This window comes from Gekko japonicus, unplaced genomic scaffold (assembly GCF_001447785.1).
Source record: "Gekko japonicus isolate JY-2015 unplaced genomic scaffold, Gekko_japonicus_V1.1 scaffold1511, whole genome shotgun sequence".
Classification (NCBI taxonomy): domain Eukaryota; kingdom Metazoa; phylum Chordata; class Lepidosauria; order Squamata; family Gekkonidae; genus Gekko; species Gekko japonicus.
This window is the reverse complement of record NW_015176017.1, coordinates 261,302-285,338: the sequence shown is the minus strand read 5'-3', so window position 1 is coordinate 285,338 and position 24,037 is coordinate 261,302. Positions and strand designations below refer to the sequence as shown.

General features: G+C 42.8%; 1 protein-coding gene across 1 annotated transcript in view; it reads right to left on the bottom strand.

The window, feature by feature from the left end:
• The window catches only part of ADAMTS19 (ADAM metallopeptidase with thrombospondin type 1 motif 19), a 179,871-nt gene that overhangs the window by 45,451 nt on the left and 110,383 nt on the right, over positions 1-24,037 (bottom strand). The window contains exons 11-14 of the mRNA XM_015426577.1: positions 22,546-22,647; positions 11,577-11,707; positions 2,007-2,179; positions 272-399 (exon numbers count right to left, since the gene is read on the bottom strand). Of these exons, the coding sequence (XP_015282063.1) occupies positions 272-399; positions 2,007-2,179; positions 11,577-11,707; positions 22,546-22,647 (534 nt within the window). The remainder of the gene's footprint in view (positions 1-271; positions 400-2,006; positions 2,180-11,576; positions 11,708-22,545; positions 22,648-24,037) is intronic.

Here is a 24,037-nt window from a genome sequence, read left to right as displayed (position 1 = left end):
CTGAGTTTCAAAAAGATTGGACCAGAGGACCAATTCTATAGGCGCCAGAAGTTGGTGCCCGCATCCTCCATTGTGTCTTATGGAAGCTTGGTTGTGAGCTGAAGAGATATCCTCTGAGCTGGCCTCTGAAATGTTGTGGCCAGCACCCCCTAGTGCAGCTTAGAGGGATCTGTGCTTGCCACATAATAGCTCACTCACCCAATTTAGTTTAGAAGGGGCAAGTTTAAGAAGTTTGAGATCCACTACACAATAAAATAGAAAGTTGATTCACCTGGCATCTGCCATCTGCACATATATCTAGGTCTTGAGGGCCACATGAAGTTCCATCCATTGCTTTTTCTGTTACCAGTATAGGCTGATCTTTTCCATTTGGGGAGCAAAGCAATGCACAAGGCTTTTCTATATGAAAAGGTAAAAAAAAAGTCAGGAACATGATACTGTTTTTGAAGTAATATTCTCATTATACATTCCATCATACCTAACTATATTATTACTATATTCCTGAGAAGAATTAAGCATACATTCCAAAGCAAACATCACTAGATGCATCCTATTAGATTGACTGAGTACTGTACAAACCCACCACTCTTTGCCACAATGAGTAAGAAAGCTCCATTTAAAGTACTTCTCTTTATGGAGGGCATACAGCAAATTCTTCCTTGCTTGTACAAACTGAGAATATAGAAGAAAACAGTGCTTTTCATATTTAGGAAGAGAAGCTGAAGTTCTCTTCTTAAATTTGTCTTCACAAAATGAAGGGTAACGTTTCAATCACTGGTTGATTGACTTACTAGCCAGACATTTGGATCCAGGCTAAATTTTCCAATGGCAGAAGGGGACTTTCTTGCCTTCCCACTCCCACTGCAGCCCACTCATCTCCACAAAATGGTGTTCTGCAGCATAGGAGACCCTGAGGAATGTCATCAGGAGGGTCTGTAGCAGAATGGGATATCAGCATACATTGCCAAGTTAGTCTTCATCTAACCCATTATTTGTGAAGGTCATACCACCAACAACCCAAATCCAAATCTTGTATGTGCACAAAGCTCAGGGACAGGCATGGTATTATCTTTTGAGCAGCAGTAAGGGGAGAAAACAACAACAACAAAAAACCTTTTCAAAACAACAGACCTGTGTATTACTTTCTTCCCAAAATGTTCTCACACATTAAAAAATGCCCTGCTTTTCCCTGTGACATCCAGTATATATAAAGGGCTTGGTAGAGACATGAGAGTCTTGTCCAATTTGTGCATGGTATAAAGAAGACAGGATCTAATATAAGTCTATCCTGTTGTTCAGACAAGTCTGTAACTGTTTCTTATCTTTTCTAAATCACAAGACCTTCAAAATTAGAAAAGCTTTGTGTGCTGCTGTGCATCCTATGATTGCCACACAGTAAGAGATATTTGAAAGATACTTTTGACAAAAATTATGTCAAGGTTATTCACTGTATGAGGTTGGAAACTGCAGTGCATTTCTTCTAATGATAGGGAATGATTTTCACCAATCCCTCACCACCTGTAGACCTCTAACGTCCTCCTCAGTGCTGTTGCTGAGTGTGCCCTGTCCTTTAGGAAGAGCATTTAGGGGGAGTTGTTGGGGCTGCAACAGGAAGGGGGAGGTAAGGAAGTTGTCAGCAGAAATGTTAGGTGGGATCCAAGCCAAGTTCATAATGAACCACAGAAGTAAGGTATTCCATCTGCATAATATTCATATAATGTAAGTAAACAAATCCGAGAACATGCATGTGGCAGGTGGGTAATATTTTGGCTGCAATACATTCATTTCATTCAGTAAATATTTCCTGCTCATAAAAAAGGCATTCTAAAACTTTAGATTATGAAGATCAAAGGGGAAAGACCAACGTATTTCTACCAAAGTCAAAGCAATATTGTAATGTCCCAATTTTTAAATGATAATCTTAAGAACTATAATAGTATCATGGAATATCTAAGTTTTATCTACAAGATCACAATGCTAAGAATAGCAATGTGGGGTTTTCTTACCTTCATCTATAACAGCCTGCCACTGTTGCACATGTTTCTGATATGATGGCCTGACACTTAAGACCTGACACTGCCAGTCCCTGAATGTAGGTAATCCAGGAGGACAAGAGGGATTCTCACATATTTTATATTGTAGTCTAGAACTGTGACATTCCCTCCCTTCACGAACTGGACTAAGGAAGACAAAATAATATAGTAACTTATTTGAAGAGGATGTGTTGAATAGAGACAGCATGCAAACATTCTTCTTTAATGCACTGGTTTCTTTAGCAAGAGGTAATAGCAGTGAATGCCTCCAGAGGTAATCAGCATGCTTTGTTTTAGATGGCACTGAAAGAATGCAAGGTAAAAGGAAACCAAGCAGGAGATTGTGAACATAAAAATAAGAACAAGTGGCAACAGTCACAGAGTAACACTGAATTAATATAGTTGCCCCAGTTCAGAGATGTGAAACTCCCTCCACCACTGAGCAAATAACCACTGAGCATATGAAGAAAATAATATTAAAATAGCGAGCTCCTACAATTACAACCATAGATGAACAGCCTATTATTGTATGTCTGAATTGGGGCATGGACTGCTTGCATAAATCAGGCCATCGAATGTGGAAGATTTTCCTTCCCATCTGTACATCATGTTTCTACTTGCATACATATGCAAGATGTAGAACCTTTTCATGCATTGATTGCCCATTGCTAGATCACAGCCAATTAGTGTGCAGCTATGTGACCATAAGCCTTTTATTTTAGTCTATTAGTATTGTCCCATTTTAGGCTTGATTCCTCCCTACTACTAGAGATTGAATCTGAAGTCCTTCCATTGAAGTTTAAAAATGGACAGAACAGAGCTCCTGGAGTAGTGTGGAAACCCCCTCCCTATGCCCTGCCTTTTAAAACCCATTTCCCCCTTCAGTGTCTGGGAGAGAAATGTCTTAAATGCTATGAGAATGCATTCGTGCAATATCACAATATAATAATCTTGACAAACATGCAGCCCTACTGAATTGCACAAGAGCACTCCTAAAGCACTTGTTCTTGGAGTCCACAACTATGCTCTCAGAAGAAATCCTGGCACTAATACAAACCTCTATCAGTGCCAGAATCTCTGCTAGGAATGCAATGGTGGGATCCAGAAAACCCTGTAAGTTGCACAATTGATTCTTTTATCCTACAATTACATTTCCCACAGAGATTCCAGCACTTAAAGTAGTTTCTGTAAGTGCCAGAATCTCTGCAGGAAGTGCCATTTTGGGCTAAAGAAAGTTCTGAAAGTGGCAGAATCACTTTCTCTTGCCTACAATTATGCACCCAGCAGAGGTTCTGGCACTTACAGAGCCTTTTGTAAGTACCAGATTCTGTTCTGGAGAAAACACTGGGATCGAAGCGAACCTGTCACTTACAGATCACTTTTTAAGTGCTATGGGACTGAAGCATGTTTGCCATACCTCAGGGAAATCATGAAATTTGTAGGGTCAATAATTTGTGAGATGGCATAAGCACACTCCTATAGCCCATGGTATACGTAGACACCAGGGTGGGGGGTATCAATGTCAGGGCTGAGTCTGATGAGTCCTCACAGGATGAGGATGCTGTGCTGCCTAACCTTGTAGAAGTTGAAACCCTGCAGACCCTGCAGTTCCTGGGCCCTCTGACTCCCAGGATGCATCAAAAGACAAGCAGCCAGTCCTAGCTGCTGGCCAGAAGCCCAGATGGCCCAAGACGAGGTACCACAGTCAGAGACTGGTGCTGCTGAGTAACTCACTAAGGAGATCCACCTACTGTCAGTCACCCCTAAAATTCATTCCAGGAGCAGGAAGTCAGAAAGCCCAGGGAGAAGCGCAGCTGAGATCATGGAGTGCAAGGCTGGCTACCCAAGGCCTCCCCTGACCACCAGGCATCAGAAGTCCCATGAGGCCTTGCAGAATGCTGGACAGGGTCCAGCTGTAAATCCCTTTATATTTTAGGCCACTGATACAGCTGCAGGAAAACACGATTGCATTTACCTGTAACTGTTGAATAATCAAGTAGTTACCCGTACAGTTCCACATGGGTAATGCACACATGGGCGACTACCACAGAGATGTTTTTGAAGCTTGAAAAATGACTGAGAGCACTCTGTCTCCCTCCCCCATGCTGTTCCCTGCCATTTGCAGCATGATATAGAGAGGGTGGAGCACTCTTCCATCACTTCCTCTCTGCTGCTGCCAAAGTGAGGTAAGATTATCCAGTTTATTTCAAAAGTTCACAGTGAGGCAGGAGAGAGGGATGTATGACTGCACAGGTGACCACTCGAGGAACAACAGTTACAGGTATTTGTAACACTGTTCTCATGATCGTGGTACCTGTGCAGTCCCACATGGGAGAGCAGTGAGCTGACTTATCAGTCTCAGGAAGGTGGGTGTGAGCTCTCAGCTGAACAGAGATTGTAGGACCACCCTTCCTACTGTTGCATCTGTTGTGGCATCTATGTCCATGAAGTGTTGCTTTGTGAAGATGCATGAAGATAACTGTTTCAGCCTTGCAGATGGAGTCAATGGAGAGACCACAGGAAAAAGCAGTTGAGTCAAACTAGGCTCGAATAGAATAATTGTGAAGCTGCAGCAGACAGTCAACTTGTAATAATTTATAACTCAATTTAATGCAGATGACTATCCATCTAGAGATGGACTCTGTGCTGACAGTTTCTCATTCAGAGTAGGGCCTAAAAAGGAGATGAATAAACTATTATCCTGCCTAAAGGACTTAGTTCTGTCTAGATAGGAAAAAATCACTCTACGTACTTCTAAGAAATGCAAAGCTCACTTCATTTCATGTTGTGGATGTCGATACAACCTACCCACCCTGCCAATGTGTAGGGTGATATCATTTAAATGGAATTTAGATGTTACTTTAGGAAGGAACTGGAGTACTCCTCTAGTGTTGAACATTTTCAGGAAAGGAGAGCCATGACATAGCTGTGGGAGTTCACTGACCCTTCTAGCTAACATGATGGCAGTAAAGAACAATGCTTTCATGGTGAGGAGACAGAGACAGAAGTTGCCATGGGCTCAAATATTTTACCCATGAGCTTTGGAAGCACAAGTGATAGGCTCCACTGTGGGACCAGAAGATGGACTGGGGGAAATTGATTTAGTAACCACTTAAGGAATAGTTTGGATTCCCTTTGGGCAAAGAGGGAACTCACCTTGATATCTACATGGAAACATGCCCTTATGGAGGTGGATGAGAGTCCTTCTTGAAATAGATTTAGGCAGTGGTCATTTCGGGGGGGGGAACGCAGTTCCCTTTGGTGAGGTGCAGGGGGCGGGGCACACGATGAAGCCCCGCCCCCTGCTTCTGGCCACCCCGCTTCTAGCCCTCATTCAGCCAGGAGGAGCTCATAGAGGCCAGTTTCAGCCAATTGCTGCATGCATGTGCAGCCTGCAAGGTTGGTGGTGTTGCTTTGCACATCACCTTCCTTGCTTGGGAGGGGGGAGAGAGAGTCAACTCAACCCAACTCTTCCCTGGCGTGACCCGCTACATCCCTGGACTTCTGGTTGCACCAGAGATCATTTCGGGGGGGATCGCAGTTCCCCCGGGTGAGGTACGGGGGGCGGGGCACATGATGAAGCCCCGCCCCTGCTTCCGGCTGCCCCGCTTCTGGCCCTCATTCAGCCAGGAGGAGGCAGGAGAAGAGGGAGGGTAAGTTGCTTCCTCCCTGCCTCTCCCCACCCCTGCCTGCCTGGGGCCAGGGAGGGCCTTGGCGGGGCTTCCTCGCACTCCCGCTGGCCTTGCAGGTCCACCGCCAGGCCCCTGATGTCAGGGGGTGTGGCATATGCTAATGAGTTATGCTAATGAGTTCCCCTAGCTCTTTTTCTATGAAATGACCCCTGGATTTAGGATGTCCTAATATCTTAGGAGGTTTAGCTTCTTTGACTGGTGGTGATGAGGGGAACTGAATGCCCTGATGAATCATAACTGCAGGGGACTCATACATAATCACACATAGGGCATGACTGGCATAGTAGAGACCATTAATCCTACCAGCTTTTGAATAAAGATGGCAGGCTAGGAGCATAGTTTCTGGTGATGCAGTACGTTTAGTCTCTTTTAGGACTCTCTCTGGAGGTGGAAACATTCTGCGTAGAATGAAATCTAATGTAATGCCTATGAATGAAACCTTTTGCATCAGTTCCAACTTGCCAAGTGAGTTGGCAGGAGTTTAGTTCCTCTGTTGATTGACATACTGGGTGTGGGCTGTAGTTGTTAAAAGCCTGCCAAGCAACTGGGATTTGGCCTTGCCCATCAGAGTAGGAAATCTGTTCTTCTGCTGTGGGGCATTATAGGTAGGCCTGTTTGAATATCTTCACGAACCATAGTGTAACCTCTTTCTCTGAATGCAGAGTAGTAAGGCCTGTAGTAGGGTCTAGGTTTCAAAGCTGAAGAATGGAGAGAATCACTCCCAAGGTCTTAGCAGTAAGCTTATCATTTCTCATTTTACTCAGCACCACATTAGTGTCAGAGCTGAAGATGTCTGTGGCCTCAAATGGCAAGTCCTTGATTCTGGCACATCTCTTGGGGCAGTATGTTGATCTCAGCCACAACTGGTAGTGAAGTGGCAAGGCTGCATGCTGCAAAGTCAGCAGAGTGTTTAGCTGAAGCGATCTGGTGTTTGCACAGCTTAGACTAATCTCTAAGGCCAGTAATTTCACCAGTTTGTGTTTGTTATCCAGAAACATCTCCACATGTGGTGCCACCTTATAGGAAGAGTTGATATCGAGCCGTTAGGCATTGATAACTGGTGATCTAGAAGCCATGAGTGGATGACATGCAGATTTTTCTGCCTATCCCATCCAGTTTATGGCCTTTATCAACCAGGACTGAGTGTCCTTATTCTTCTCTTAAATATGGCCCACTTCCAAGAAGTTAGCTCTGGAATCTTCAAAAAGGAAAGGCAACCTTCCTACTTGGTTCTGTATTGATTCTCAATAAGCCTAGAAGGAAGGGACACGAATGCAAGGAATAGCCAAGTTCCAATTGCGACTTCCAATAAGCCATCCACTACAGGGAAGGTAACAGGTCCTGTGTTCCCAAGATGCATAACTCTGAGTACTGGAGAACCCTAGGAGAAGCAAAGGATACATCTGTATTGAGGGACTGAGCCATTTGAATGAGTTGTTCATTATATGCAACAATTCTTGCTCTTGGTGTACATAGTGGGTTCTCGTATAGCATCATCAGAAGAGGGTTCAGAGGCATAATCTGGCTCTCTGTTCTCTTAAGCAGGTTGGTCATAGTCAAAAGCCATTTCACAGAAGGACTGGACTTCCTCTTGTGAAACCAGCAGAACCTCTGGATTGTCTAGAGGATAATGACCTGCTTCTGTTTGAGGGGAGCATATAGATCCCAGCCCTGGTCATAATAGTCACACTGGAGCTCTGGCATAGCAGTCAGGACAGGTCTCCATCCTCAGCTGGCCCCGTGCTCACCTGCCGCTGCACCCCTCCTCCAAGCCCGCTGCGTCAGCGGCAGGTAGAGACAGGCTGCCATTTGGTGGGGACCGCAAGGCTGGCATCTTTCTAGAGCTCGTTGTATTGAGTCTACAATGGGCTTTGCCACTAGTCAAATATAAATACGGCAGATCCAGTTAGGGTGATGGGTGCAAACAGTAGGCTGAGGGGTTGGATTGATGACTAGGAATAGAAATTTCTGAGTCTTGGACTTCACCTTCTGAGGTGGAATGGAATGAGTATGGTGAGTGATCCAATGGAGAGGGTTTTTTGGAATGGAAACTGCCTCCTTGACTGGTTCTAATAGTGGCTTGTTAGGAGCCAGGTCTTTAGGGTGAGGTATAGACAATGACTTTGACTTGGAAGACTTCTCTATGAACTTGTGTTTTATGCTGAGACTTTTTAGCTGGTGATTCTGAGGAGCTATATTCCATGGATACAGGAGCAGAGGCTGCAGCTTTCCCTGTGTTCTCTACCAGGCCTGAGGTGGTCGGAATTGGCCTCGGAGCAGTGTGAAACGTCATGCAATTTATTGAGGCACAGAAGGCTTTTTCATGCACATGGGATGTTTGGCCCACAGGACCTGCATTTTTTGAAGAGTGCTTTTTATGCTATTTCTCAGACACTTCACTTTAAGGAGGCAATGCGATGAGATAGGAATTGTTTGCAATATATATATTTTCCACAAAATCAAAAAAGTGGGAGAAATACATACTGATAGATCAGCTCAAACTCCTCATCCATAATTCTATTAGTTAACAAATGTTTTGTCACTTCATCAGAAAACATTGTAGTCCTTAGACCAATATATGTCAAATATTATATATTTCCTTTATAACATGCATTTAAACAATCATTATTTCTACTTTACTTTTAAATCATACTATCTTTTCATGTATTTTTCTGATCTACTACTTTGATCGTACTTCTTCTTGAAGTTTATCTTATCCGGCCCCGCACGAGACAGCCCAAGCATGCCTCGTGGGGGCCGCGTTTGCCTCCTCGTGAGGAGGAGTAGCAGGCAGGCTGCGGTGGAGCTTCTGCTCCATCAGGGGGAGCGGAGCTTGGCAGTCTTAATAGGCTTGCTCTGCTCTCCCCCCAGCCAGTTGCTCGCCTCGTGCTCGGAGAGAGAGGAGCACAAGGCAGTTAGGGAGCCTTCGTAGGCTTGGGGCCTGGGTGGTGGATCTCACCAGCGTCGACAGCCTGAAGAGTCCCTCGGCGGCTGCAGCTTATTGGCAGCAGTGGCATTGGTGTTTGCTGAGGGAACACGCTGGGGACGCTGATGGCTAATTTAATAAAGTGGCCTTATTTCATCCAACCTTGTTGTCTGACTATTTCTTCCGTCTGGGGGGGCAAACAGTCTGCTGTCATTTCTAAATACAACCAGAAAGAAAAGGAAGGAAAAGAAAACTTACTATGTTCACAAACTTATAAACTTTGTAACATTTTCCATCTTATTCCTTTGTCTCCTAACTAACATTTAGAGGAAGAAAGGGAGAGAAGAGAGGGAAAAAAGTAAAAAAGTAAAAAAGAAGAGATATAATTTTCTAAGCCTTTCTTCAATTTCTCTTCCCACACCATATATATTATCTCATCTTGCAATTACAGTTACTATTACTTTTTTACTTAAGTAGTACCATAGCTCATTTTAATCTGTTAGTCAGTTACTCATAATCCCAATAATCCCTATCAAACTAACAATGTAGCCATTAATTCTTCTCTTCTTTTTCTGCCTTATTTTTTTAGCAGAATCATATATTTGTGTCTCCTCTCAGATCTTCTTGTTTGAGCTCCTGTTCTTGAATTTGTGTTTGTTGCAGCTGTATATCTTCTCTCTTGTTTTCAGGTTCCAACACACTTCTCTGGTCCTTTTCACAGTTTTGCTCAAATGTCTCTCTTACTGCCCGGTGGACTTCCTGATAGATTGTATCAACAAGCATTTCTTGAAATTGTTTCCAGGAAAATTGGATCTCTTGTACATCGTCAACATTTTCAAGACTATCTGAAGCTTTACACAGTTTGGGAATCCATTTCTTAACCCCGCAGAGTCAATAGCCTCCAGAAAAGTACGAGGGGTTTGTGTTTCCTCAAAACTTTACACAGCTGGCCACTGCTCCAAAATACCTAGAGGCAGTCCTTAACAGTGTTTTTCAAAGCCCCTTTAAATTCATTTTGATCAGAAAAAAGAAGCAATGCTTGGGATTCAAATACTCCCATTAATTGTTCTAGTAGAAAAATTTTCCAATTGATCAAATAGCTTTAGCAAAGTTTTCTTTGCCCCAAGTGATATCTTTTTAAAGGATTTTTACTCTAGTGGCCATTTACAAGATGGAAAGAGGGGGGGATTACTCATTTCCTTCGTTTTCAGGAAAGTTTAAAAGAGTTGATAGCATTATTTATGTTCTTTCAGTCAAGTGTGCTCTTCCAAGCCTTGTGTCTCTTTAAATTCAGAGTGCGAGACTCTCTGGAGTTAGCCGCAGAGGCTGGGGGGGGAGGGGAACTTCCCACCTTAGATTTAAATCTCTTTAAAGTTGTAGTGCTTGGCGAGCCATTGTTTATAGGGAAAATAAAGCAGTCTTTTGAAGAATGTTATCTACTCACAGTCTTTCCAAGCTTATCTTAGGATGGGTTTCTGACTCCCCCCCTTTCGTTCGGTAGCGACAGCTTCAACTCACAAAGTGAGTCTCTCCATTTGCTCGGTGCATTCAGGCACAGCCCGGCTAACCCCCATTGTTGCCATCAAACAGAGGTGCTAAGTTGAAGCCCCTTGCTCCCAACCCTCTCCCCTAGAGTTGGAGGTGTCTCGCTTGCTGGAGACCCCTAACCAAAAGTGGTACAGCCAGCGTGGCAAGAGAGCATTTCTTTGCCGTGTCCGTGGTGCCACGCTGCAACCGGAAATCCCACTGCTTCAAAATTGTGGGCAGTTTTGTGCTTGTTGAAAAATGTCCCTTCTAATAATGGCAGCAGAGACAGAACTGTGAGAAGGGTGCTCCATACCCTCTATAACATGCTGCAAAAGGTGGGAAACAGCATGGGGAAGGGGGATGGAGTGTCCTCAGGTGTTTTTTGAGCTCCAAAATCCTGTCTGCAGTAGGCCTGCATGTGTGCAGTACCCATGTGGGATTGCACAGGTACCACAATAATGAATTAGCTCCTATAAATAGCCTCAGTCCAGCTCTGGCTGTTATAGGATCCATAGCTCTGATAGTGATTGCTATCCTTGTCTTCATCGACTCCTGTCTGCCTCTGGATCCTTGATGTGAGCAGGACAGTTAAACACCCCTCCCCCATGAACTTTGTAGGATGTATCATTAGCATCCCTTGGAATAGTATTCAATTTAAGGACTGTTCCAAGGGATGGGGCTCCATGATTCTTTTGTGAAATCCTATCAATTTAGATTTCAGAAGGAAAAAGAGGCCAAGATGAAAAGGTGCATCTAGGCAGAGTGAGGCTAGCACTATTTTCAGGTCTGCTGAGTACCATGAGAGGCAGTAAATGGGTTGCCATCTGAGGTGCAGTTGAGGAGAAAAGGACAAAATATTCCCTCTTCCCTGAGACACAGTTATTATAATAGCTAGAGTAGTTATGAGGCTGGTCCCCTCCCCTTAATTCTGCTCAGTTTCTATCCATTTACATTCTGTCATTTAAGGCAGTGAAGTCAATGTGTTTCAGCTGGCAAGGCTGATAGCATTTGTGTAAAAACTGAATCAGACAGTACATGGCGCTTCAGTGTTTCTGAGAATACAGCAAAAATATACAGTCAATCCCCTTTGTATTCCATATAATGATCACAGATAGAAAAACTATTTTAAAAATCATTTTAGTTTTGACTAACAAAGCTGGAAACCCCATGTCACCTGTCTACATGAATCAATGCATAATTCAGAGTAAGAAATTTAAGGAGGGGAATAGCTTGTGCAACATGATAAAACCTCCTCCAATGATACAAGCTTCTAGCTCTTGCTCAGCTTGGTAATGAGCCACAGGAGTATATCATAACTCTGCATAATCAGGATGAAACAGATATTATTAATCAAAATAATATTATACAACCAAAAAGGAGAAACTAATTTTATTTTACCCAGAGCATCTACGCTGTCGACTGCTGATTCCAGTGTTGCAAGTTCTGCTACAAGCACTCCATGCACTCCATTCCCCTTCCATACGTCCAGCGAAAGGCATCTTACTGGTACATTCTCCAGCCTTACACCACTATTACAAAAATCATTTTTATGTTATTTAGGCTCACCCAAGTTATTCATTTCCCTATGTTCAATCAGAAGTCCTTAGATTACACAATTGGACAGAAACAGCTCAGATTATTTTGTTTTGTTTTTGAGAATCTCCAGACATCAGTTTCTGCACTCTAGAGTCACCACCACTGAACAGGACCAGAAGTGTAATTATTAGGAAAAGTAAAGAATATTGAAAAACATGACATGTTTTAATTTTTGCTTTCTAGATTGCAGAGATTCCTGATAATGCCATTGCCAGTGAACCTGGGGCATGCATGACTGGGGCTGCTGAGGGTCATGCAAGGCTTACAGTTGAGGGAAACCATGGATTGCAGGGACTGGACTGCATACAAATGCAAATTCCTTCTTCTTCCTGCCTCATCTGGGTTGTACCTGTTAACAGGCTGATAATTTAGATGCATTCACAAAGTCATCCAATCCTTGAATTCTGGACATCACATATTGTAAGAAGTTTTAGATTATCATTTTTTGGTTTACATTTTGTGTATTTCTGTGGGTACAGAAAAAGATTTGTTTGCCACAAATATAGTCTAAGAGCTTTTCCGTATTTATTTATTTTTTTGGTTAGTTCTGGCCCCATACTGCTTTGGTTTATCTCCTGATTTCTGCGCACATTTTTGTGCATTTAGTTTTTGCTTCATTTTTTTTTGAATTTATTGCTTTTACTCCATTTTTTTCTGGTCCTTTTGAGACCACTATTACCCCAATCTTTTTCTGGAATTCGATTTTGAGAAAGCTTTTTCCTCGTGTGTAATGTTTATGTCAATTTCCTTTGGCCTCCCCACTTCCACCCAATGACTGGACTATCAGCAGAAGCAGCAGCAGCAGCAAACCATTCCATCTCTTCCCCCCTGCCCTGAAGACAAGTGTTTTCATTTTTCATTTTTTTAAAAGCACTAAAATACTGATATATTGATAACAGTGTTGTAATGATAGTTTAAGCAGGTTCTCTGCATCTCCAGCTTCTTCCTTTGTGGAGATATGCCTTTTTCCTTATATCTCCCTAGAGGGAAGAGGCTGGATACTTCCTTTTTAAAAATGAAAGCTGGGAATTCGAAGAACCTGCTTAAATTATCATTACAACACTGTATCACTATATTAATATTTTAATGCCTTTTAAAAGATGTAACCAAGATACTAATGTACTGATATAACCATGTGCAGAAAAATAAAGGGAGGGGTTGCTGTGAAGGCAGTGATACTAACAACACCCTCCCTTGAAAATTCTCATTATTTAAGGCATGTGAAGAAGAAAATAACTGTGAAAACACAAAGGGAGGTCAGACATGCAGAAGAACTATGCTCATACCATTCCAATGCTTATGGACCATCTGTCAAGAAAATCTGTAGTCAGTAGAGTGTGCAGAAAAGCCCTAATGGTTTTATGAACGGGAAAAGACAAGAGCTATACTCCTGTTTACTGTTAATTTTATCCTGGAACACATAGATTTCAAATACTGATATTTATTTAAAAGCACAAAAGGTTCACACAATGGCAAGGCACTGCTTCATGGGTTAATTGTTTTGGTAGTGTTAAGCCTTTTTCTTTTGATAAAGGTTTAGATGAACATTTCCATACAGATATTGTACAGTGGAGAATGCTGCACATTTGTAACATGAATAGTGAAAGTCTAAGCCCTAATGTCTTTCAGAAGAGGAAATTTTATGTACCATGCTTTGTAACAATACTTCATAATGAACTTTATATGATACATGTATTATTATTTTACTTTTGACGTTAACCTAACAATTATCTCATCATACTGGAGTATTCGTAACATCATATAGATTATTGCTTGCAAAGTCTGTGTACCTACACTGTACACTGACATTATGAAGAAGGTTTTCCCAGCAATAAGGCCCATCAACAGAGCTGGCTGCTTTTGTATCTTATAGCAGCCACCTGTAGTCTCTAGTAAGGCCTACTGGCTTTCAGCAGCAACCACAAAACTGATGTAATTTATGAACTGGCACTATAACTGCCTCGATTGTGGAGACCTAATCATTACTCTATCTTGAAAAGGCACACAAGATAAAAATAGGCACTTTAAGCTGACTTCCATTTAGAGCTTTGTGCCTGTCTGTCCTTTTGTTTCCATGGAAAATATATCTGGATTTTCCTCTCCTCTACTTTAATCATAAGCCCATAATCAAAAGGAATGTACAGCTTGGGCAAAAGTAATGCATATTTCTTGTTAAATGAGTTATTTTATGCTACCCCTTTAAAGACATTTTTAATAAACCAAGACAGTAATTCAGAAGGAATAGTATGTGTGTTGAGTGTTCTTAATAGGCACTTGAGAGTCATTTGGTAACATAAGTTTTAAAAATCTTTGCATTAAAAGATATACAAGTACAAAATCCATCTGAGACACACATTACAGGGATGTACAATATGTTGTGCGAGGTTCTGATACTAGAAAGCGGTGAACTGATTACAATTATCCAGAATAATATTTTGTCAAATATGTGACCAGCATCATATTTCCAGTGTATTATTACCAGGTATACATTTCACACAAAACAGTTTTCTAAGTGCCAGTTTTAATCCTGCACTATCAGTATAAGTCAATTTTATTCTAACTTGCAATTGTAATGCACAATACACATGCAGATGTATTTGATATCAATTGATGACTAAAGTATTAGAGTAAGTTGTGTGCATTGAAAAAGGACAGTCAATTCCTTGCAATCTAAATGTGTATGATCATGAAATTCTCACCTTCCCATTTTTCATCAAGGGTCTATAGTTTTCTAGTTAAAAAACAATTTTGTCTAAGAAGGCACAAATAATTACTGGGAAAAGTACAAGAGTGCCACCCTGAACCTTGTATATTAAGTAATGCAATGACTTGAATTGATGTTTAATTTTCAGTGTTTGAATACTTAGGCACACAGGCACTTCATGGCAAAAGATCTGCTACCTCACTGGTAGCAGAAGAGTAGGAACTGTCTTGCTGCCACTAGTGGAGGTAGGAATGGGCCCTGTAGAGTACCTCTGTGCCTGTGAACCACTGTGGATGAGACATTCTGGAGGACCAAATTATCCTGGAACAGACACAGTTGGTGTTCCAACACCAGAGAGAAGAACAGTGGAAGAAAATTGAAGGTTTGCAGCAACAGAGCCAGCATGCTTGATAGCTAATGGAGGCTTGTAACAGCTATGGAATTACAACATGAGGCATAAAGAGAGTTGTGCTTTTTCAGCCAGTACAGGAGGTCAAGACTGAACCAGGAGCCCAACTGTAACCCAGGGAGGGGTGGCTGTGAAGATGCAGGAGACAGATGAGCATCTGATGGGCCTGGATGTAGAACTGAATGCATTCAGTGCATTCAAGGAGTTTCTCTGCCCTACCTCCTAGCAGAGTGGTGTGAAAAGCTACAGCAAGCCCCACAGATGGAGAAAACGTCTTGAAGGCAGGTGGGCTACAGCCTGCAGTCACAGGGGGAAAATTTCTTACAGGCTTCATCTCGTGAGAGAATATGCAGGAGCAAGAGCTGAATCTCTGTGAGTCAGAAGGAAATCAGCCACAGTGCTACCCCCATAAGCCCTACTCTCCTGGGGCTAATGAAAAAGATGTAGGCAAATTCCATATTGGATTACACAAAGAATTAAGTGCAATGAAATGTCATCTCATGATGAGACAGTCACAGGTTCCTGTGAACAACTGTCATGCCCCTTCATCAAGGGCTTGTGTATTACTCCATGGGATCTCCCCCACACTCAAGCCAAAGGAATAACCACTGCTTGTGGGGCACTAACATGACATTCTGCTCTACTCAAGGAATGCCAACAATAGTATTTTCCTGTCAAATAATGTATTTAAGTACTTAATCAGATACAACAACTTCATCTTTTACCCCACTAGCAGTCTCCTTGGAATGGCTCAAGTAACAAGAAGACTTGTTCCCACCACTGAAAGTAAAAGGTGCAAAATTTATATAGAAAGGGACCTTGCTTTTAGTCACAACTTGGGCTATGTTTCCCCAGGTGGCACACACCAACCCACCCCTCTGGTTTATTTGGGAGCTTCACATGCGTTTGTGGGGGTTTCCCTTTTAAACCTTTGCTCCAACTTAAAGGGGAAACAGCACACTGCCTCCCGCCAAAGCCTTCGTGTGAAAGCTCTACCTGCAGCCAGTCTGGAGGGCTCTTAGCTTTGGTTTCCCCCTCCTTTTCGGTTCTTTAACAGGACTTTTAGAAATAACAAGTTCAGCTGTTGTTGGTGGGAGGGAAAGTTGCTATGCTCCAGGGAGGGGTCTTGTAAGAATGTTGTCAGGAGGAAGGATGGTGCCAGCAGTGAGTGGTGCAGAGACAGGGCATGTGAATGCTGTCCTTGCATGTCTCAATCCCACTTGCAGCTTTTCCCATCCCCATATAAAAGCAGCCTAGGTTAGGTTACGTTTTACCCCAGGACTACCCCTACGGCACCATGACCCTTGACAATATTCATGCTTCAGCAGATCAGGCAATGTATGAATCTTTCTCCTTCTCTCTTGGAGGAAGAGCATATAAATAATACATTGCATTGCCTCTTCAAATTTGCTTCCTCTTTCTTACCTTTCTGTTTCCTATTGCACTAATTATTTACGAAGGTTGATTTCAATTAGAAATCACTCCCCTCTCTCTTCCCCAAATATCATCCCAAGGATATGAATATGTATACGCACACTTAACATTGCCATCCTAGGTAGAGCTACATCCTTCTAAACTAGGTCTGCCACCAACCTCAAAATCTCCCAGCATTTGCCAAGGCAGTGTGGGCAACCCTATCCTAAGTCCATTGACTTCAATGGACTTAGAAGGGTGTGACTCTGCTTATGACAGCAGGATCCCACACTCCATGACTTGGGAGGTACATATGCAAATGACATCTGTGAGTATGCCCTGTTCCTGTGCTTCTCTGGCTGGTTTGGCTAACAGCAGCCTGGAGTGATGGGAAAGGAAAAATCCTTTACAGAGTTTCTTTACCTAGTGTTGGGATCAGCAAAACCTTGGGTGGGGGCCAGGATCCCATAATTAATGTATCTGAGAGACATGTCGTTCCAGTGGGAGCCATCCTGAATCCTCTGAGTTATGTGAAAACCAGAGACTGAGGAGTCTATCAGCACCATTTTGAAATCCTGCCCTGTTTATGTGACTAGGATGATGACAGCTGGGAAGGAGCTTATGGCCTGGCTTGAGAGGATGAGCCTCAGTGGTTCTATAGAATATATCACCATATGAAGACTCAGGGAAAGACTCTGAGATGAAGTTTGGATCACAGCTGCAGTTGAATAGGTCTGGGAAACAGTTCAGAAGTAGCAAGAGGGCCTCTTTCCACACAGACATTTTGATCAGAAATTTCATTTGCTCTTTTCAGAGATTTGCCTGAAAGAAATTTTTGAAAGCAACAGTAGGAATGACCCCAGACCTGAAATCCTGGTCAGCTCCAAGACAAAGAAAAGTGTGGTTCAGTCTTTGAGCTTTGCAAGGTGGAAATGCACTTGTAATTAACTGTTTGATGAATCCCCTACAGTAAACAAGAATTAGAGACAAGTGGTTTTTGCAAGAATTAGAGACTTTTGAATTACAAGTGCTGTCACGACTAAGATTTTTTGCAGTTGTTGAGATTTACATTTCTTTAATTGCAAGGCTTTATAGTTAGATTTCAGTCTTGTAGCATCTTAGAGACCCAACAAGATTTTCGGGATATGAGTTTTCAAGTCAAAGCTCCCTTTGAAGGGGGAAAGAAACAACAGCACGGAGTCGGGATGGCCTGATCAGACCATCCTGACGCCATGAGAGCGCACTGGAGTGATCAGACAGGGGAAAGTCCATCAGTGGCCCGTCACAACCCATTTTCTACTGGATTTTTTCTGGTTTCTTTTAACTCCGCTTCTGCGGCAGAACAGAACAGAAAGACCCTGATAGCCTGCAACAGACAAACACAGCTCTGGAATTAATAAGAAGCTCATGTGCATACTCCTTTCCAGTGAGTGCACTGGAGGTAATGGGTTGATCCAGTGAAAAATTTCCATTTGTACTAGAGCTCTTCTGCAAGAAGAAATGCAAGAAAAAGACAGCATTATCCATACAAGTCAAAACTTACTTTATTGCCACTTCTGTTTTCACTTGCACAAGATCTTGCACAACTAATTTCTGGGCACTATAATCTAGAGGGTAGGGATGTACATTTGGATCTTCCCGAACTGAAAATATATTTTAGCATCCCAGAGTATTGGGGATTTTTCAGGAAAATCAGGAAAAAGATCATGAAAAAATCCCACATAATTTAAGAACCAGGAAGATCCCCGTCTCCCCCCCCCCAGTTTCTTATGCAGTCCATTTCAACCAGGCTAGTTTAAAGGGACTGCAGAAAAGATCAGAGAAACAGTTGAGAGGCTGGGAAACTGCTCCCCTATCAGCTAATCTCCCCTTTTCTTCTGCAATCCATTTAAACAAGGTTGTTTTAAAGGGACTGCAGAAAAGACTGGAAAACAGCTCAGAGGCTGGGAAACTGTTCCCCACCTATCAGCTCCCCCCCCTTTTCCTGCAGTCCATTTAAACCAGCCTGGTTTAAAGGGACTGCAGAAAAGATTGGGGAAACAGCTAAGAGGCATGAGATGCAGCTTTGGAGACATTTTACAGCTTTGCCACTCCTGGATTGGTTCCCCCCCATTTTTCCCGACCTTGGGTTTATTAGACCTGGGGGGGAAAATCAGGATTTCAAAAAAAAAAAAAAATCCCAGATCCAAATACTTTGCTGGTACTGGGATCTGGGATTTTTCAGAAATTCCTAATTTTGGGGGGTTCAATAGACCCGAACAACAACAACAAAAGCAGGGGGGAAACCCTGCACACGTTTAATAGAGGGAGGAAGAGCTAAGCTAAGTCTGTGCATCACCTAATTTTTCGCAAGCTTTCTACACCATTTCTCAACACCAGAAATCTAAATTACTCAAATAGTACATAAAACTCCCCTTCTTCTTCAATGTATGAAAGATTGCATGCAGGTAGCATCATACAGGATTTCGATACGCTAGTACACATATAAAATATTAAGAAACGACTTTGTAATTATGACTTCTTTTCGCCAACATTAATTCAAAGGGAGATGATAGCCTTTGCAGCTAAGGTTCTTTCCTGTTGTTGTTCAGTTGCACAGCTGAGTCTGACTCTTTGCGACCCCATGGTTTTCTACCAAAAATCAGTTTTGACTACATATGTAATATCTTAAAGATGTGGCACTGAATATTACATTTTTAAAAATTAACACAATAAAAGATAAAGACTAAAGAGTATTCAAGATGCCTTGCAAAAGCATGGAAGTAAAACAATAAAGCGACTTGTGGCATCTTAAAGACTAACAAATCTATTACTGTGTAAGGAACAGATTCACAAGCCCTGTTCCTTCTTTGTGCTGGGAGTCTGGAAAAGCCCCACAGCCATCCCTGGTCTTTACCCGCAATGCTGCCTCTTTCCTTTACTCCCAGTATGTACCTTCTGGGTAGTAACTACTGTTAGCAAGAAATAATATCTCCTGCTAGAAGGATTTATACTTCTAGCATTTTGTATTTGCAATATATTTTAAAAGCTCATTAATATTTGCTAGTGTGGTATGATCTAGTTCACTTTTGCAGCTTTGCACTTGCAGGATGGTGAGCTCATCCACAGCCCCTCCCTTTTACCACTCTTCCAAAGCATGACTGGACCAGGCATGATATGGGCACAGACATCAGCTTCCAAGCATTCAAATTATAAGAAAATTTAATAAACAAAAATCACACACATGATCATTACAAAACAGACCGAGCAAGCTTACAAAGTAAAGGTGAAAACATGCAGTCTTCTAGCCCTAACTGTAAACATACCCTACTAATGATGTTGCTAGGACAGGCTGCTAACTCTTGGAGGTTACAACAATTTAAAAGCCCCCCCCCCTTCTCCAGTTTAGGTGCTTGACTTCATTTTCCCTTGACATGAGGTCAAGATAGAGTCTCAATGTAAAAGTTAGGCCTTCGTGGCTTGAAGACGCTCCCAGTTAGAGCCCAAGAGCAGAGAAGAGTATGAGAGCCTCCTTCTCATATCCTGAGACTTTATTATCTCCCTCACGAAACCGCGGGGAAAATCGGCCGAAGCCATGGGTCAAAATGCGGCCGCGTGGCTTCAAGTGGGGAATTGACCAATAGAGTCACTCTCCTGATTTCTTTGTTGATGATGGAACCAAGGAATAGAAAATCTTGAACGATGTCAATTTCTTCATCGTCATCCTTAAACACAGTGGATTTATATTTAGGTTTTTGCTGTTTCAGATTGAATCCCAATTCCCATATATGCTTCCTCAACATTTCTGGCTGGCCACGGGTTATGAAAGACATACTGTATGTGCTGACCATAAAAACTGTGTGGTTCAGCTCGAGGCTGCCAATGCACACCTGCTGCAGGGGGGCACCAGCTGAGTGTTGCTCGTGTTCTGCAGTGCTGTTGAGTGTACTACTTGTACTAGGCTACCTCGAAGCTGGTCTGAAACAGTACTATACAATGTCAAGCCAGCCAGCCTGAGGAGGCGGAAGTGTGACTTAGATCATAGAATCACAGAGTTAGAAGGGACCTCCAGGGTCATCCAGTCCAACCCACCCTGCACAATGCAGGAAATTCACAAGGGACCTCCAGGGTCATCCAGTCCAACCCCCCTGCACAATGCAGGAAATTCACAAGGGACCTCCAGGGTCATCCAGTTCAACCCCTCTGCACAATGCAGATAATTCACAAACACCTCCCTCCCACACACACCCAGTGACCCTGCTCTGTGCCTATGAGGGGGGGAGGAACAAAATGCAGAGATGGGAAATCCTCACGCTGATCGGAAACGGGAGATGACGAAAGAGAACGGAGGCTGCCCATGGGGCAGAAACAAGACTCAACCTTTTTTGGAGGGGGGCAGGAGAACAGTCAGGAACCACCACTGCCTTCTGGCAACCAACCCAGCGGTGGGGTGGGGTGGGAAGAAACCGAAAGCCCTCCTCCCCCTCTGAGACAGCCAACTCATGCGCCCTTGGACCACGCTCACCTGCGGGGAGGGAGGATGCTGGTGGTGGCTGGAAGGGGGGGGAAGGCCCTCACGTGGGGAAGTTCCAGGCTGGCTCTGGTGCCAGGGGATGCAGATGACAAACACGCCCCGCCCACCTGCTGCCGCCAGGGAAGGCAGCACAGAGGGCGCGAGAGGGGCTGCCTCACCACGGTGAGGGCAAGAGGGCTCTGGGGGAAGCAGCTCTTGGAGCGAGCCTGCCAGTTCTTCGCCCCACAACTGGCTTTGAGGGGATCAGAGGCGGTTATCAAAATACTGATGAGAATTCTAGGGTGGTGATCATTTCTCCACAATCATGTAAGCCAGAACACACTTTGTCAGATGCATGTTATCCTGCATTGGAAAGTATACGTAAATTGTTCAGATAGAAGGGGGTTAGGGCGGTATATCAAATCTAAGGTATAAATAAATAAATAAATAAATAAATTATAAAATAAGGCCAGAAGGTAGGTATATGGTATATCAGTAGGTATATATCTAATTCTCAACATGGTTAAATCTGTGGATACTTAGATCTAGAGACTGAATCCATGGTCAAGACAGATCATTCCACAAAATTTAAAAAAGCCCCAGGCTTTCAGTAAAATCTGATATCTAAAAAATACATTGAGGGGTTATTCTTAAATAATAGAAGCAGTGCCTTTAGCTTTATTAAATGAATGTCCTCAGTGGCCATTGCTAAACAACTACAACAGTAGTGCCAGCCTTCTAGCCTTGGTTTCTATCAGTAAAAAGCGGGGGTGATGGCAGGGCACTTTATAGGGCTGTTTGGCCCTTTGAAGGAAGATTCATCAGGGCCAGGGCCAGCAACAACCACCAGATGGCTCACTACCACCCAACTTGCACGATTCACCCAGGACCAGCTGCTTGCTGCTGATCAACAGCAACCACTCCACAAAAGCCAGTGTGGTGAAGTGCTGAATGTTTTATAATAGGAGGGAGACCCATGTTCAAATCCCCATTCTGCCATGGAAGCACACTGGGTAACCTTGGGCCAGTCACACACCCTCAGCCTAATCTCACAGGTTTGTTGGGAGGATAATATAGAGATTAGGAGAACAATGTAAGTTGTTTTGGGTCCTCATTGTGGAGAAAGGTCGTTTATAATTAAAGTAAATAAATAATAAATATAGCTGAAGATGGGGGCAGAGAAAGGATAGCAGCAGGAAGGTGAGGGTTGCCAGGAGGAGAGAAAAGGGAAATAACATAGAAGATAGGATACAGAGGGAAATGACGCACACTATGCAAGTCCCTGTAGGGTCCCCACCTCACATCTGAGCCCAGCCTAGCAGGCTGCACCATGCAACTGATTTTCCTGGGTAGCGGTTGCCTGGGGGAGCCACGGAAGGAAAGCTGAAGATAAGGCAGCAGATAAAGGTAGGCTGTATGGTGAGTGGGAAGGAGAGGGAAGCATGAATTATGAGGGCTTTCAGTGAAGGGAACCAGGAATTAGTGGGGGAGGGGAAACTGAGGTGTCACCCAAAAGTAATTGTGGGTCCACTGCTTGTAAATTTCTACTGATGGACCTCTAGCCACTCCCAGTTTCTATTTAATTTGGGAATAGTAATTACTTAAAATATAAAAATAAGGTCTGCTGAACATAACCAAATGAAAGATTATAAAATTTAAACAAAAATAAAATGCACACAGAATGGCAGAATCAAGACTACAAAAACAAAACAAATCAGATCCCACATTTTTGACAGGTAATGTTATATCGTACCTTTCCAACGTCACAATCAGTTCCATCCATTGGTGGATCCAGCTTTGTTTTGCATTCCTTCTCCCCTTCCACTTTACACCATAATCCAGTGCAAATAACATGCTGGAAAGAAACAGACACTGATAATATAAGAAATATTAATATAGAAATGTTCTGCATTAATTTATCAATTTACCAGTTGTATATATTAAGAATGCTTATAGGCTGCCCTTCCATGCACATGTCCTCAAAAAGCCCCCAAATAAAATAAGACAACAAATAAAATAAAACTGTAAGAAACTGTATAAGAAAAACCACTAATAAAGCACAGGGTATAATATCAAGCATTGTCCCATTTCAAACCAGCTAAAATTTCTTTATCTTGTTCCAGAAAGCCAGTAAGAATGACACTGAGTTCCTCAGGAAATAATGGCCAAAAAAGTCCTTCCACAAGACCCAGCTTAGCAAACTTCCACTAAGGTATATTTCCACAGGAAGGTCTTGTGCACAGACCTCAAGACTTGGGTGGGATGATGCTGTGAAGATGGTCCTTCAGGCACTCTAGAGTCAGACCATTTTGAACTTTAAATGTAAAAACCAGCTCCTTTAACTGAGTCCAGAAACAAATTCACTAGTTCCAGGTTTAAGAAGATGCTAAATAGAGTGCGAATGAATTCTACTTAAATATAAAACAACTATAGATCCAACAAGCCTGAAAACGGCAGTTTAATATGGTGGTTAGAGAGTCATACTAGGATCTGGGAGAACCAGGTTCAAATCCCCATTCTGTCACGGAAGCCTGCTGGGTGACCTTAGGCCAGTCACACACTCTTACCTTAACCTAAGCCACAAGATTGTAGTGGGGATGAAATGGAGAAGAGGATAATGATGTAAGCTAAGCTGCTTTGGGTCTCCACTGGGAGAAAGGTGGGGTACAAATGAAGTAAATAAATAAATAAATAAATAAATTCCCTGCTGTTCTTCCTTCTTAGGATCCAGGCATTATGAGGGTAATTACTACTCCTGAGCTCTAAGAGTATTCTTGCAGGCTAAATAGAGGGTGTGTGTGGTAAAATAAGCTACACCTCATTTCACCATGGCAGTGTGAAATACACTGTTCTCACTCAACCGGCTAAGCGTCTGTGAGAACCTTGCCTCTCCAGCCTTATTCTACCCACTCCACCAGAATACACATAGGATTCCTTTTTGATGCCACCAACAGGTTGTTGGTTAGGGATAGACTTCACATGACTATTCTTTGGAGAATCACCCTCCTGGCTCTAAACCACCATGGATGGAGGGAGGAATCTTGGAAAACTCACTTATTAAGAGGCCCTTTTCAGACTGTTTATTTCATTTTAGTGACTGTCTGCTAATGGATTTTTCCTGTTATTTCAGATGGACCCATTTTAGTAACCAGCTGCTAGTGGCCCGTTGGCAAAGCGTGCCTGAGCCGTTGTTGACATAAACTGCTTTCTTCTATTTTCAACCCCTTTGTTGCACTTCTGAATCA